This window comes from Sprattus sprattus (genome assembly GCF_963457725.1).
Source record: "Sprattus sprattus genome assembly, chromosome: 18".
NCBI classification, from domain to species: Eukaryota; Metazoa; Chordata; class Actinopteri; order Clupeiformes; family Clupeidae; genus Sprattus; species Sprattus sprattus.
The window spans coordinates 14,176,626-14,189,869 of NC_137916.1; the positions used below are offsets into that span (position 1 = coordinate 14,176,626).

The 13,244-nt window shown below is 41.3% G+C and overlaps 1 protein-coding gene across 1 annotated transcript in view; it reads right to left on the reverse strand.

The window, feature by feature from the left end:
* The window catches only part of usp31 (ubiquitin specific peptidase 31), a gene marked incomplete at its 3' end in the record, with an annotated part of 74,147 nt that overhangs the window by 3,344 nt on the left and 57,559 nt on the right, over positions 1 to 13,244 (reverse strand). The window contains exons 13-14 of the mRNA XM_080855885.1: positions 12,848 to 13,067; positions 9,129 to 9,287 (exon numbers count right to left, since the gene is read on the reverse strand). Coding sequence (XP_080712011.1) covers positions 9,129 to 9,287; positions 12,848 to 13,067 — 379 coding nt within the window. The remainder of the gene's footprint in view (positions 1 to 9,128; positions 9,288 to 12,847; positions 13,068 to 13,244) is intronic.

Genomic DNA, 13,244 nt, shown 5'->3' on the forward strand with positions numbered 1-13,244 from the left:
TAAATAAGACAATTAATTACAACTCCAGTCTTTAAGGTGGTGCCCTGGTTCTTTCTGGGTAACGCCTTGGACCCTGTGGTGTCTTCTCTGGGGACACACTTTCCTTTGCAGGGGTCATAGTCTTTGGTGTGTCATGATGAACAGGAATGAGCTGTGTGTTTGATGGTGTATCTGGTGTTGGGTCTTGTTGGTTGGATGCAGGCAGCTCAGAGGTACTGTTTGGCTGCACGTTCAGTAACTGATCGACATGACGTCTCCATGTCTTCTCTCCAACATCCACCTCGCACATCAGTGGTCCATTTCTTGTCACAATCCGTCCCGGTGTCCACTTGTTTTCTCGATAGTCAAGAGCCAGAACTTGTTGTCCAACATCAAAGCTCCCTGCTGCCTCACTTGACAATGTGTTGAATTGTTTGTTCTGCACTTCCCTCCACAAATTGGGCTTTAGGAGGTCAATGCAAGCTCTCAAAGGCCTGTTCATAAACAGCATTGCTGGAGTTTGATTTGTTGTTGAATGGACAGAGTTCCGATACACAAAAAGAAAATTGTCGACTTTGTGCTGAAGGGTGACGTTTTCCTTTGCCATGGCTTTGATTGACTTCTTAAAGGTTTGAACAAACCGTTCTGCCAACCCATTTGTTGCAGGGTGGTGTGGAGCTGACTTGAAATGCTTGATGCCATTCATCTTCATGAAAAGTGTAAACTCGTCTGAAGTAAACTGTGGACCATTATCACTCACAATGTGCTCAGGGATGCCATTCCTGGAAAAGATGCTCCTAAGTACAGAAATAGTCCTTTCTGAGGTTGTGGTTTTCATTTGTATTACCTCTGGCCATTTTGAGTGGGCGTCCACAGCTATTAAGAACATGGAGTTCATGAATGGCCCAGCAAAATCAATATGCACTCTCTGCCAGGGTGCCGACGGCCACTCCCATGGGTGTAAGGGTGCCGGTGGGGGCGCATTCTGAACACTGTGGCATCCTGCACAGGTCTTGGTGATATCTTCAATCTGTCTATCAATTCCTGGCCACCATACGTAACTGCGAGCCAGGCTTTTCATTTTAACAGTGCCAAGGTGACCTTCGTGTAGATTTTCCAACACTCTACCGCAAAGCTTGGGGGGTACTACGACACGTGATCCACACATCAGAGTTCGCTGGCAAACAGAGAGCTGGTCACGTCTCACTGAAAAGTCTGGAAACATGGCATTTCCATGTGCTGGCCAAACTTGTACTGTGATGTCATACACTTTTGATAGTGTAGGATCTTTTTGTGTTTCTCTCTGAATCTCAGAGTTTGTCACTGGTAGCTGTTCCACCAACGTTGTATGGAACACTTCTGCTGGATCTCCAGCTGTAGGCTTTTCCTCCTCAGTTGTCAACAGTGGGAGGCGTGACAAGCCATCAGCATTACAGTGTTGCTTCGTACCCTTTTTTTTGTGATCAAATGTTTTTTATTTTTTATAACAATGAATTCATACAGGAAGAGCAAAAAAGCAAAACATACATATTAGATGTAAATGTAAATGTAAAAAGTCCATATAAGTGGCCAGAAAATCAAGGAGACAAGAAAATAAAAACAACATAATAAAAATACACATACACCAATATATGGAGGACAGAAAAGAGACAAGAGACAGACATACATGACATACAGACATAGGGACATAGACAAATGGATGGGACTTAACTAAAATATCTTTGGATTAAGGCTTAGGTTTACACCCTTTCTTTCAAAGAAACAGCAATACTGTGCCAAGTAGCTAAAGTATTGCTTCGTACCCTTGAACTCGATATCATATGAGTGAGCTCCCAGGAACAGCGCCCATCGTTGCAGTCGGGTGGCTGACATCACTGGGACTCCTTTCCTAGGATTGAAGATAGATACCAGAGGCTGGTGGTCTGTCACTGGCGTGAACCTTTGGCCGAAAAGGTAGTGGTGAAACTTCTTTATGCCCCACACCAGGCTAAGGGCCTCCCTGTCGATCTGGGCATAATTGCGCTCAGCACTCGTCAGAGACCTTGAAGCGTATGCAATTGGACGCTCAGACCCATCAGCCATGGTGTGTGACAGGACGGCACCAATGCCATAAGGGGATGCGTCGCAGGCCAGGCGTATAGGCCGAGATGGATCATAATGGGTAAGTAGCTTATCAGAGGTTATCAGTCTTTTTGTTTCCTTGAAAGCTTTTTCACATTTTTCTGACCACTCCCATTTACTTCCCAGCTGTAACAGTGTGTTCAGTGGATGCACTACTGAAGCGAGGTTTGGTAGAAACTTGTGGTAATAGTTGGCCAGGCCCAAATATGATCTTAGCTGTGACACATTTTCTGGTCTGGGGGCTTTTAGCACCGCTTCCACTTTGTCTTGTGATTTATGTAAACCAAATCTGTCAATGACGTGACCACAATAAGATATCTCACTCTTAAAAAACTCACATTTTTCTCTCTTCGCCCTTAGGCCATAGGCACTTAGTCTTTTGAGCACTGTGCTGAGGTTTTGGAGATGTTCTTCATCATTCTTTCCTGTGATCAAGATGTCATCGAGATAACACTGTGTTCTTGGTATATCCTGAAGTACTTGCTCCATCGCTCTTTGCCAGATGGCTGGAGCTGATGCGACGCCATATACAGGCCTATTATACTGGTACAGTCCCTTATGCGTGTTGATGGTTAGCAACTTCTTACTCGATTCCTCCACTTCCATCTGAAGGTAGGCCTGAGACAGGTAAATTTTCGAAAACCCCGCCAGCTAGAGATGAGAAGATGTCTTCGATTCGTGGTAGAGGATACTGTACAGTACGCAGCACCGGACTAATGGTCACCTTGAAATCGCCACATATGCGAACACCTCCACTATTCCCTTTTTTAATCACTGGTACAATCGGTGTAGCCCAGTCGCTCCAGTCAACCTTGGAGAGAATGTTAGATTCCTCCAGGCTCAGAAGTTCTGCATCAATTTTCGGACGCAGTGCATATGGCACTGGACGTGCCTTGTGAAATCTCAGTGTCACATTGTCATCCAATTCAATCTTTCCCTTAATGTGTTTCAGCTTGCCAATGCCTTTCTCGAACACTTTTGCATGCTCTTCTAAGAGCTGAGACAGACTTAGTTTAGAGCTACAGTTGTGGATCTTGAGGCTTGGAGATATGTTGAGGGCTTTAATTGCATGCCAATCAAGCTGGATTTTTCTTAACCACTCTCGCCCAAAAAGAGCTGGTCCACCATTTGTGTGTCTTGTCACCATAAATCACATCCACTTTAAGTCTTCCTTTGGGAGACACTTTCTCACCAGTATATGTTTTTAACATCACTGGGGTCTTTTCTAGCTGCAGCTTGGAAAACAGTCTTTTGTAGTCAGCTTCAGAGATTATGGACAAAGCGGAACCTGTGTCCAGCTCCATTTTCAACTTTACTCCGGACACTTCTGTTGTCATCCATATGATTTTCCTATCTGCTTCTGTGATGTTGTGCAGTTCTAAGCATGACAGGTCTTCTTCATCACTATCTATATTATCAGATTTTCCATATTCTGTCACTTTGTGCATGTGTTTTGCTTTTTGCCTGAAACTTTTGTTTTTGTCAGTTGTTTCTCTTTGGCTGTGCTTTTTGTCTGATTTACACACTCTTTCTATGTGACCTTGTTTGTGGCATTTTCTGCAGGTCTTGTCTTTGAACCAACAGCCATTTGCGTCTGTTCCACATCTGTAACAATTCTGCCATTTTGTGTTATTTATGGTCATTTTATGCATTTCATTTTCAACGCTTTTCTTTTGTAATTCTGATGCATCCTTAGCTGCTGTTTCCATTGCAATTGCAATAGCCAGTGCCTTTTCTAAGTCCAAGTCCTTTTCTGACAGTAGCCTCTTTTGTGCGCTTTAGCAATGCATGCCACATACTAGTCCGTCCCTTAATGCATCAGAAAGCCAATCTTTGAAATCGCAATAATGTGAAAGTTTGCGCAGTTCGGCCATGTAGTCTGAATCTTTCCGCTATTATTACAGGTTTAGGCTTTAGATGGTTTTGCAAAATCTTCTGAATATCATCGAATGTCTTGCTGGACGGTTTGGCTGGGCTAACTAGGTTGCGTAGGAGATTGTACGTCTTAGCTCCAATTAGACTGAGCAGAACGGAAACTTTTTTTATCTTCCTCCACATCATTGGCATCACAATACAATTCCACTCTTTCCATGTATGCTTCCCAGTCTTCATTAGCACTATCAAACTCGTCTACCTTCCCAACGTAAGCCATCTTCAGTCGGATATTTACTGTTTAAATGTAAGCTACTTATGCCTCGTTTAATGTGAGCTATTCACGTTTACTCACGCATCCTTCATTAGCCTCGGTACTCCTCTATTGCTGTTGTTCGTTTTCACTCTCCTTCCCTCAAGTCGACTTCTCATTCCATGAACTTTAAAACTCTATTTGCTTGTTAGGTTCATAGATTTCTCGTCGCCAATTTGTCGTGTCTATGCGACTACTTATTAATTAAATAAACAGGCTTACTCGGAGGTCAAGTTCACACGTGAAACAACCGTGGTTTGCTTGGGGTTCTGCATTAAAAGATACATGCGCATGGCGAATAACTAATAGTAGAACAATACGTAGGGGAGTGCTTACACATAAGAAATAGATCCTTATTAAACACTACACTTGCAATCTAAGGCCGCGTTCACACTAGACTTCTTTTGAGCTCTTCAGAATTCATGGATATCATGTGATGTCACTGTCTTTTAAGCACCGCCATATTTGTGTCTGATGCAAACACATTACGGTCATAACCTACGGTCACAACTCACAGAAAGTTCAAAATGCCCGGGATATTTTGTGCTGTTGAATGCGACGACAGTCACCAAAGAAACCTAGATATACAATTGATACAATCGTGAATAGTTGCTGTGTCTTAGCACTCTACTGAGCAAGCTAGAGTATAGCTAGCGAGCTATTTAGCCCTTCACCCAGGGCTTTGGCTACAACTCGTTAGCCAATATTGTCACTCTTGCCTGCTCAGAAGAGTTTCTGTACGCTTGAAATCTCCGGTTTATGGGGATGGATTATGTACAAGATAAATGTCAATGTCGGGAAAAGAAAGTTGGGGCAGATGCTTTGCAAAAATACAGTTAATCGCTAACGGCTAGTAGCATGCTAACATTAGATAGGTAGCTCAGACACCTTGCAAATCCTCTTAGACATATTTTTCAGTTACAATAATGTGGTTTTAAAATTGTACAGTGTCTATTTCTCGGTAACTTTCTAAACATCTAAGCAAAAAAAAGTAAAACTTCTAGTTTCAAATACGATGATCTAAGGCGTTTGGTCGGCAATTTTTAAACTAAGGTAGAAGGTTACTAGGGAAGGTACGCAACTACCTACTCTCCTCGTCCTGATTGGTCAGTTGTCAAAAAGGCGCTTGACGTCACCCGGCGCTTTTCTGAAAAGGTGAGAAAATTGACCTCAAAAAGGCGTCGGAGGTTGTGCTTTTTTAGAAGTTTTTAAAAGGCGGCTGCTTTTTGAAAAAGGCGTCCGCCTTTTGCCTTTTCCCATATGGTTGCATGTAAAAAGGCACCGAAGGCGGCGCTTTTTTCAAAAAGAATAAGTCTAGTGTGAATGCGGCCTATCACTTTTGTAAACTTGCAATCTAATCTAGCAATCAAACACACTATCTAAAAACTCACCAATAACTGCAGAGAACACAAAAGCATTCAACGGGTGATAGATTATGGTAAGGATTAGGGATGAGCATCTCATCACTGAGGAAGATGAGATACACATCTCGATGCACTGCCAACGATCCGATACATTAAAGATACATAAAAGCAGCTACAAGATGCAATTTTAATGATTCATAATGATTCATTTATTTGTCATACAACAAATAATTAAAAAGGTCTCTGACAAAATATAACATGTATATGTATGTGTGTAAGTGTTCTCTGAATGTCATTTTTTTTTTTACTATACCTGGCAGTCACAACACAGTTTGCTTCATCCTAAACATGTGGATCTACAATTAATTTAACTTATTTGTCCTATTTTAAGGTTTTTCTTTAAGTTTTGAGTTGATCCAAATGATCAGGAGGAAAGAAAAAAATCTGTATAATGGAGACTAGCAGCTAGATTTCCTTTTCCAGTTTAAGGAAGGCACAGGTACATTTAGGTAACAAATAGAGAGTTTAGCTACGGTATATGGAGTATATTCTAACCTCTTCCCCCATCATCACCTCTGCTATTATCTTAAAAAGTACCATGTCCTTGGTGCCGTGGTCTTCCAAGAAAGCCAGGTCTTTGAAACGTGGATCAAGCGCCAGTGTCGTGTCTGAACGGCTTCATTGAATGGAAGTTCATAATTTTGGTGAAAGTGAACTGAACGTACTGTATTACTGCCTGATGAACGATACTGTGAGCGCGTTCATTCTGGTGTCTGAGAACTGCACGTTCACTCTTTTTAATTTCGTTCAATAAGGTGCTGGATTTCTAGAGACTTCCAGGCGAAAAACACTGTTAATAGTCCATTATCCAACTGTCTTTTCCTGTGAGAGCGCCGAAGTTGTGTAGAGGCCGAGAGCGGTATTGCAGACAGATAGCGGTATTGCAGACAGATAGAGATTTTAGAAAAGGTTCAAGAAACAGTAAGAGAGGTGGAATCTATCTTAATATAAAATTATTGGTCTTGTATTGAGATTATACCGATACAAAAATGTTAGAAATGATGCATCGCGATTCATCTCACATTGTATCCGGTCCACACTTTTTTGATCCGGGCCATCGCATCGTGAGCTTTTATGCCGGTGCATCGATGCGAACCGGTGAATCTTCCCATCCCTAGTAAGGATGCATTATCCTATTGCAAAAAGTGTGCAGCAATTATACTATGACAGAAAGCAAAAGGCAGGTTATGTGCTTCACAACCAACTCGTAGATGTGGAATACTTAAAAGGGTCTGAAAACTGAAAATGTATCCGAACGTGTGAATAGAACAACTACTGAAGGGGTGGGTCCTGCTGTCCTCCCAGTGCTGTGACTGAGAAATGTGCATACCTCTACATTTAACTTAATTTAGGGACTTTTTTAAGTGATAATTTGAATGGCTTCAAGTGGCATCATGAAGTGAACAGTTATAACCACTTCAGCAAAACCTTGAAACTAGATTTCAATCTCTTTTGCTCTCTTTCCTAGCCTGGATACCAGACTGAACTTAGCCCCGCCCACCACATTTGTGGTCTGGGAAGTTCGGTCTGGCACTTCTCCATTGGGGAGAAATGATCAGTTTTCAGCAAAATGATCTGACCAATGAAATTGTCAGGGTGGGCTTTATACGATGATGAACAGATGATCAACCAAGGCCTGAGTTGAATTAACGGTAGATTCGAAATCGTACCAAGATGGCGGCGTCTTGGGAGCCTGTAAGTGGGAAATATTTTATGTGAATTAAGCTATCTACACGACTTTTTATGTCTACATTGACTCGGTTAGTTGTGTATGTGCTACACGAATGTTGCAGAATATTGTTGGTCTTAACTGAAGCTCAAGGCCATTATTGTTAGGTTAATGCTAACGCTTAGACCAAAAATCTATTGAAACACATAGAGCTAGCTAGCCTGGCTGCTAATTAGTATAACGTGAGCATGCATATCTCACAGATATTGACAGCGCATCAATTTTGAAAGAGGAACAGAGAAACGCGATCAAGGCATTTGTCGATCCAAATATATGTTGTTGCCGTCCTTGGAGCAGTATCAGACTCATATATAACTCCAGATTTTGTTGCAGACCAAAGGCAATCATAAATGTATCATTAATGCTAATGCTTAAATGTCATATTTAGCCATCATGGTAATAGTAAAACAATGACCATTTTAAATTAAGTTAAATTTTAACGTTTATTTGGCCTTGTTCAGGCTGCCCAGTGACCATAAATCAATGTAATCTCCCTCTGGAACGAAATACTGTTTTCTGATTGGCTAATGGGGTGTACATTAAGTTCGTGGAACCGCACACCTTGGACGTAGTCCCAGTAGAAAAGTTAAATTGCCGTTCCATATCAAAGCTCTTGAATGGTTACCATTGACAACCAACGTAACGTTTATTTTTTGACAGCTAGGATAATTTGAACCAAGATGGCGGCGTGTTGGGAGAAGTTAGTGGGCAATGTGTTATGTCAATTAAGCTATCTACACGACTTTTTATATGTCTAAATTGACTCGGTTAGTTGTTTATGTTCTACACGAATGTTGCAGAGTATTGTAATTCTTAACTGAAAGTCTCGAATATTATTTGTAGGCGGCTTGCTAGCGCTTAGAAAAAAACCCCATTGAAACAGATGGTAGCTCACACGGCTAATTAGCTGGCTCGATTGTGAGCCTTCGACCAAAATTACTAAACTTGACCTCCCTGTTGCTCTGTCCAACTTCACCATCAACGGAAACGTGGAGTTCAACTGTAAATACTAAAACCTTATGAACAATACCTGTGTCCGTGTGTCCGTTTACTTTACAGAGGTGAGCTCATGAGTGTCACTTTGCAGCAACGCCCGGGGAAACTAAAGGTCCAGTTCCACGCACTACTTTCTCACTACTTTCTCTAACGGGAGCACTAGGCTTCAAATCAAGAATTCATCAGGTTATTTTGCATATTAAATGTCCTAAAGATAAAGTAAATTCTAAATAATAATAAAAACATTTTTGGATGTTGTAAACGGGAGATAAGCGGGATAACGGCCACCGAGCTGTGCAGTTCTACGAAGTTAATGGACTTCGCTCCGTGGTGTTCTTTGCCCCGCAGCGTCCATTAACTTCGTAGAACTGCACAGCTCGTCGGCCGTTATCCCTTACTTATTTCCCTGCTAAGGTTCAGGGGACTCTGGATAGGCTTTCAAATTCCAGTTTTACAAAGACAAAAGTAATGGAAGACACTCTTAAAATATTGCGGTCCCATCACATGTGACAAAAAGTCAACAGCAATACCATCAGCTCACAATCTTCAGAATCAATGAAATGCAACAGCAAAAGTGCCAGGAACTGTCCTGCAATAATTATTTGATAAGTTGTGATTAAATGTATACCTTAGAATACTAAACTTCTATTATTTGCACAATGCCATTTAAGAAAATGTAACAGACAAAGTGTACCTGCAACAGAACTGTTGGCTGACCATGATGGAATGACGGTCCTTCTTTGGTAAAACAAAATGTAGGCTGTTTGTTGACAGACGTCCTCATCAGGAATTGTTTGTACCTCAGTGTCGTCAAAGCAGTACCACTGACCATCAATAGAGTTCTTACAGTATGCTGGTGGTTTTGGGAATGGGGTTGTAAACAGAAAAAAACATGAATTAGACATTTCAACCTGATGCATTTCTTCCTTATTCTTGCCTTGTTTACCAGTTGATGTCTCAAACAATAGACATTACAAATAAACGAAGCCAAAGGCCTAAACCTTGGCTGTGATTACTTGGGAGAAGATAGAAAGTGAAAACCCAAATTGTACAGGAGGAAAGCCTCCAACAGAACTCAGTGTTGGAGGAGGAGCACATCTGCCTAAGGCATGCAAGCAAGCATTAGTGACTAAAGCAGGAGGGAAAACACTGCCAGTGGGTTGGCAATGGGGTGATAGTTGTATAGAAATGTACAGCTGTGTGCCCAGTTGCGCGGGATAAGTGCTACAGCTTCCCACAACTGAATCAAAGCTGCAAAATATGAGAGAAAACATGGTGAAATTATACATAAAATAACAATATTACAGTATCGGGGTTCAAAGTTGCCCCTATGAATGTGCAGCAGGGCCAATATCTGTATCTGTGAACCCTTTGCTCCCTCTGAAGCAAATGACACACATGACACACTTGACTAGGAAAACAGGAAGAAAACACTGCATCTGGAACTTAAAACGTTAAAAAAGGTGCAATTCTTAAAAAGTTCCTTTTATAAAACTAATTTATCCTAAGGTTGCATGGGTTAGGAGTGTTAATGCGGACACACACACATCCTATGCCTTGTATGGGTTAGGATAGCCTATGCCATCCTACATTAAAACTTGAGTTGTCAGTAAGTTTACAAATGCAATAATTATCTTGGCATTTCTATTACCATATTGAAGTCTAATCAGACTATGGCAGAAAAAGAAATGGCGCACAACACCAGTGCATTATCCGCAAAAGATGATATGCATCCTGAGAGATTCAGAGTTTGGAATTGCATTCATGTTGTTTTGCATGCCTGGGAGTATACTGGTTTATATCGTATAGTACGATTATCTCTTTGATATGTGTTTAGCACACTAAGCAATACGGTATTTGTATTTCAGGGTCTGTCGTGTGATATGTGTAATTTTGTAATAAATGGTGGTGGCCACCTTTCTATATGTTCACTTGTTGTGTCTAGTGTCGGAGTCTTTTCTCAGGTATGAGCATGTGAGTGGACCTTCTGGTTGCTGAATTTTGTCCTCTGTTTAATTTAGAGGCTTTGCAGGTTCTTTTCTGGAGATTCTGAATTTTGATTTTTTTTTTTTTTTGTATTTTTTGGGTTTCCTAGTCTGCATTTTTATGTTGGACTTAAGATTTGCTTGATCCTTTTCAAACTTAAAAAAAAACCCTTATGACTTTTGAAGCCTCACTCCGACTCTGAGCTTTTGCTCACACCCACCAATAGATGGTAACCTGGTGCTCGGTCTGTCACACAAACCCTCTTTGAACCTTGACTGACAGCTATAGGTCCTGGAAGCCCTGAGCTCATGCAGATTACAAAGCTAGCCAGCAACATCTCCGATAAGTAGCAAGATTACTAACTGGTAGCATGTTCTAACGTTAATTCATTTTTCAATAGGCACAATACTGAGGTGCAAATTGAAAATATCTATCAAAGGTAGCTATCTGTTTTCATATGGCGACATAGCTACCTAAGTAAAATAAAGTTGTTGGCTGTTACATTATTTTGCTTAATTGGATGTTAGTCTGCAATCCGATGCATTAAGCCAGTCACTAAGAAGGGTCATTTGATTTGTGATGAAATAATGTTAGGATTGACTTTGCCTAGTTAACTAACAATAGCTGGCTAGCTAGCCTCTTCCCTTTGAGGCATTTGTTGAAGCAGGATTGTTTACAAAACTACAGATTAATCTGAGTAGTAGCTAGCTAGCTTTCTAGGTAATGTTTACCTACCAATTCAAGTTTTACTCTTGGTTGTTGAATTTACACTCAGTTGCTGAGGTAGATTTATCGTTTTCCAGACTTCTGACATAAAACTGGGGCAATAGCAATCTCTTAAATGTACTTAATTGTAATATTTGTAACATCGATGTACAGTGGGGAAAATAAGTATTTCAACCCCTGGCGATTTCAAGTTTGGCCACTTGCAAAGAAATGTGTGATCTATAATTGTAATGGTAGGTGTATATTAACAGTGAGAAACAGAATATCAACAAAAAAATCCAGAAGAATGCATTTTAAAACATTTATGACTTTATTTGCATTTGATGCAAAAAATAAGTATTTGAACCCCTAGCAAAACTGACTGACAGTTGGTCCTTGTAGTTGGTCACCAGGTTTACACACATCTCAGGAGGGATTTTGGTCCACTCCTCTTTGCAGATCCTCTCCAAATCTTTAAGGTTGCGTTTTCAATGGGAGGGAATGCAGGAATGAGGTTCAAGCCCAATATTCCACGTTACATGGCCCCATCCATGGTCCCCTTGATGCGGTGGAGTCGTCCTGTACCCTTGGCAGAGAAACAGCCCCAAAGCATAATGTTTCCACCTCCATGCTTGATGGTGGGTATGATGTACTCTTGGCCTTATATTCAGCATTCCCCCCCGTCAAACACGGCAAATCGAGTTGATGCCAAAGAGCTTGATTTTGGCATCATCTGACCACATTCTGTCTCCCAATCCTCCTTAGAATCATTCAAGTGTGCAATGGCAAACTTCAGATGGCCCTGTACATGCGCTTCCTTGAGCAGGGGGACCTTGTGAGTGCTGCAGTACTTCAAAAAATGACGGCGTGGTGTTTTGCCAATGGTTTTCTTGGTGACTGTGGTCCCAGCTGCCTTGAGATCATTCACAAGCTCCCCCTGTGTAGTTCTGGGGTTATTCTGCACCTTTCGAATGATCACTGATACCGCACAAGGGGATATCTTGCATGGAGCCCCAGACCTAGAGCGATTAACATTTGTTTGGTGTTGCTTCCATTTACGAATAATCGCACCAAAAGTTGTCTGCTTCTCACCAAGCTGCTTGCCAATGGTTTTGTAGCCCATTCCAGCCTTGTGCAGGTCTACAATCTTATCTCTGACGTCCTTGGACAGCTCTTTGGTCTTGCCCATGGTGGTGAGGTTGAAGGTGTGAAGTATGATTCTTTGGACAGGTTTCTTTTATAAACGTCACCAGTTGAGATCAGGTGTACCTTGTTAGACCTAATGAGGACTAATCTGTGTGCTTCTTGGGCACATAACTGGTCATTGTGTGCCAGAATTCTTGCTTTTTGCTTGGGGGTTCAAATACTTATTTTTTTGCATCAAATGCAAATAAAGTCATAAATGTTATAAAATGCAGTTTTCTGATTTTTTTTTGTTAATTTTCTGTTTCTCACTGTTAAAATACACCTACCAATACAATTGTAGATCACACATTTCTTTGCAAGTGGCCAAACTTGCGAAATCGGTAGGGGTTCAAATACTTTTCCCCACTGTATATGATTCACTTAACTTTATTATGATTGTGGTTATGCTTCACATAGACGCAGGACCTTGCATGCAAGGTAACCACCTGCATTCCTACCATCGTCTTATGCTGCCACAATTGCTAATGAGCATGAATAAAGAGGTTTGCTCTAATCTTTCTGATCAGAGCAACATACCTGTGTAGTGGCCACCATGCATGTTGCCATGGTGGTTGCATACAGCATAGAGGTCATACAAGTAGTCATCGGGGTTGTGGCCATATGGCCGTCTCCATGGTGACCAATGGGAAGGTAGACTCCAGCTGCTCTGACTCCTCTTGACCATATGGGGTGCCATGTCCATGCCAATAAGGGGAAACCTCACAATATTTTGCATTTTCACTCTGCGGTCTGCTTCCTGGAGGGTAAAAATCCATTGTAACAATTCAACAAATATAAGCCAAACATTCAATCCCACAACATAGTATTCAGGTTCTGTATATTTACGGTAACTGAAATGTACATTTCGTAGGAGAACTGTGTCTTCAACTTTAATATTATATGGAACTGTTTTCAAGATGTCACCATGAGATAT